The sequence below is a fragment of the Esox lucius genome, chromosome 7 (assembly GCF_011004845.1).
Source record: "Esox lucius isolate fEsoLuc1 chromosome 7, fEsoLuc1.pri, whole genome shotgun sequence".
In the NCBI taxonomy this organism is placed as follows: domain Eukaryota; kingdom Metazoa; phylum Chordata; class Actinopteri; order Esociformes; family Esocidae; genus Esox; species Esox lucius.
The window spans coordinates 40,473,610-40,477,015 of record NC_047575.1 but is presented as its reverse complement, the minus strand read 5'-3'; the positions used below and the strand labels follow the sequence as shown (position 1 = coordinate 40,477,015).

Here is a 3,406-nt window from a genome sequence, read left to right as displayed (position 1 = left end):
GGAACAGTGCACACCCTTAATTTTTTCAAAATCTGAAGTTGAAGCCAATGAAGTGCTCCGCTACAGCAGGAATAAAGGGGGAGTTGACAACCTTGTTAAGGTTTACTACTTTTTATTTTTCATTTCTCATGTACTTTTTATTCTATTTCAGATTTTTTTTATCTGCTTTTTACCAAAAAATAAGACATGTTGTTTTGTGAAAACTGCTCAGAATTTGTTAACAATATGGAGTCAATTCCAATTATTTGAATAAGAGGATGGTAGAACAAGTATTTGATACACTGCTGATTTTGCAGGTTTTTCCACTTACAAAGCATGTAGAAGTCTGTAATTTTTATCATAGGTACTCTTTTTTAAGTAATTAATTAGCATTTTATTGCATGACATAAGTATGTGATACATCAAAAAAGCAGAACTTATTATTTGGTAAAGAAACCTTTGTTTGCAATTACAGAGAACATTTCCTGTAGTTCTTGACCAGGTTTGCTCATACTGCAGCAGGGATTTTGGCCCACTCCTCCATACAGACCTTCTCCAGATCCTTTCGGGGCTGTCGCTGGGCAATACAGACTTTCAGCTCCCTCCAAAGATTTTCCATTAGGTTCTCATTAGTTGCCCTGGCTGCGTGTTTCGGGTCGTGGTCATACTGGAAGACCCAGCCACGGCCCATCTTCAATGCTCTTACTGAGGGATGAAGGTTGTAGGCCAAGATCTCGAACTGTAGTTCTGGGCTGATCCCTCACCTTCCTCATGATCATTGATGCCCCACAAGGTGAGATCTTGCATGGAGCCCCAGACCGAGGGAGATTGACTGTCATCTTGAACTTCTTAAATTTTCTAATAATTGCGCCAACAGTTGTTGCCTTCTCACCAAGATGCCAGCCTATTGTCCTGTAGCCCATGTATTTATTCATATAATAAATACAAATATATTAATATTATTTGTAGTTATTTAACAAAGTAAACAACCACATTAGAAAATTCTCGGTCAAAATGGCAAACATTTTCTAATTCAATACAAAAAAGGTCACATTCATGTTTTTTTTATGTTTTCGTATAGAGACGTACAGGAAGTATGTTTCTACAAGCCTGTCTGATTTTAGACATCCTAACTCCATACACAACAGGATTTAAAAGGGGCTGACACATCAGGAAATACACCGAAATAATTGTTTGAAGTACAGGTGGAAAGGTTTGCAAAGGCTTATCAAATCTGCTCTGGAGCAGATTTATTAGGCAGCCAAAGGAGAAGTTAAGCAGTGATGCCAGATGAGGAGTACAGGTGCTGACTGCTTTCTGTCGAGTCTCAGTGGAAGATTTCAAACAAATAGTCAAAATCTTAATATATGAGAAAATAATTGTAAATAACGGGACAGCCAAAAACAAAACAAGACCACAGAGTCCATAGATATTTTTGACAGTTATATCAGGAGCAGAACAGGCTAGTTTCACTACAAGGAAGTTGTCACAGTACACTTTTTCTATTACATTCCCACACAATTTTAAATGAATAGTTAAAGACAAAAGTATAATGTTATGAATACAAATCAACAACCATATTACACATGAAGAAATGCACACCATCTTTGGTGTCATCAGGACATTATACTGTAGTGGATAACATATAGCAAGATACCTGTCATAGGACATGACAGCTAAATTACTGAATTCAATTGCTCCATACGAATATATACAAAAAATCTGTAGATAACAGTACATAGTGGAAATTGAATGGTCATCTGAAACCAAATTAATCATTAGAGCAGGAAACAAAGCAGTGCTTCCATACAAGTCATTTACAAACAAAATACACAGAAACAGATACATGGGTTTGTGAAGTCTTCTCTCCATACATATGACCACAATAAGTAATGTGTTGGCAAACAATATAGAGATGTATAACACAGTTATTAGAATGAAAAACAAGAATTTTAGTGGTCCAGTGTCATTATATCCAGCTAGTATAAATGACAAGAATTGGGTCGAGTTAATCATTTTTCTTATAGTAACTACATCTATTAGTAGATATTTACTTCACTGGACAAGTGTCTATAAGGTAAATGACCAACATGATGACAGGGTTAACGTCCATAGGTTGAAACATTGTCACCTGGACTTAATGAACAATGAGTAGAACCTTCAGCAGTTTCCACATATGAGTGAAGTCAACACCTGATGTAGTCCAATAATATTATTATGTAAAATAACAAATTCAATTGACTTCCAGACTCACCACTCTCTAAAAGTATATCTGCTATCACTCCAATCAAAGTATGCAATCCTCTTTTTTAAATGCTGTAAAAAAAGGTCAGTTACTAAGCAGTGTAACTCCACACCAGAGACCAGAGTTCAATAAATGTATCCACCTTTCTCATGAGTGACCTCAGACTCAAAATGAAGAGTAGAGTGAAGAGAATGAACACGATTTAAGTCAAAAACAGGTAGTAAGTGTGTATCAGGTAGTAAGCATAAAACATGTAGTAATTCTTTATTAGCCTACAGTATATTCTGTGTCAGTGGTCTGTTCCCCAGTAAACTAATGTCACATCACTGAACTTTTATACCTTATGAAGGAAGAAACACACAGTGGTGTTGTTTTTCCAGATCAACTGTTCAGCAGGTCCTCCCTCGCATGTTGCCTGTCACCTGGGAATTCTTTACAGTATTATGTTTAGGTAGTCTTTGACATAGCCTGTATTTATGATTTAATCTTCATTTATATGTAATTGACATCAACAGAAATGCAATTAATCGTGTAAATACCTCAGAGCTCAGTATTTTATTATCTATTTATTTTGTAGCTTACCATTTATCTCATCGTGTTTCCAGTGCTTTAACCTGTTTAGCTTCCACTGCTTGTCTGCAGTGGGATACAAAGCGTTCTGCTGCCGCTGATATGTTTCAGGTCTCAGTAAAATAATTAATTTCTCTGAGTAGGAAATACTATTGTTCCATGTAACACAAATTTGTTTTGTGAACAAATGGTTAGCATTTCTTAGCTAGTAACTGTGAGTTAGTAACTAGATGTGATGATTTTCACGAAGCAGCTGCCAGAGAAGACATGCTGACAGACCGAGATTCTATAATAGTCATTTGCATTTGTGGACAATATGTTTAAAACCTACTCTAGCTTGCTTTAATAAGTACTCTAGCAGTACTTATTGTGGTACTGTAAGCAGTACCACGTGTATTGTGGTACTGCTTACAGTACCATAATACACGTCGGCTCAGCCTGTGACATCGCTACACCCTCAGCATTCGAACTCTCCCTCCTAATGGCCGACGGCCGGGAATGACGGTTTCCCCTTTCCTCTGTAAGCACTTCTTTGTGTGACACTAGTAGCACTCTTTTGACCATGCCTCTGACAAGTCTAGCACACCCCTTTTGTATTGTATTGTAATGTTA

The 3,406-nt window shown here is 36.9% G+C and overlaps 1 protein-coding gene across 1 annotated transcript; it reads right to left on the bottom strand.

Moving 5' to 3' along the window:
* Nucleotides 1-1,044: 1,044 nt before the first annotated feature.
* LOC105010412 (olfactory receptor 11A1-like) lies at nt 1,045-1,995 on the bottom strand. The gene has a single exon (XM_010869745.3). It carries the CDS (start codon nt 1,993-1,995, stop codon nt 1,045-1,047), a length of 951 nt encoding a protein of 316 aa, XP_010868047.3.
* Between the last annotated feature and the right edge of the window lie 1,411 nt (nt 1,996-3,406).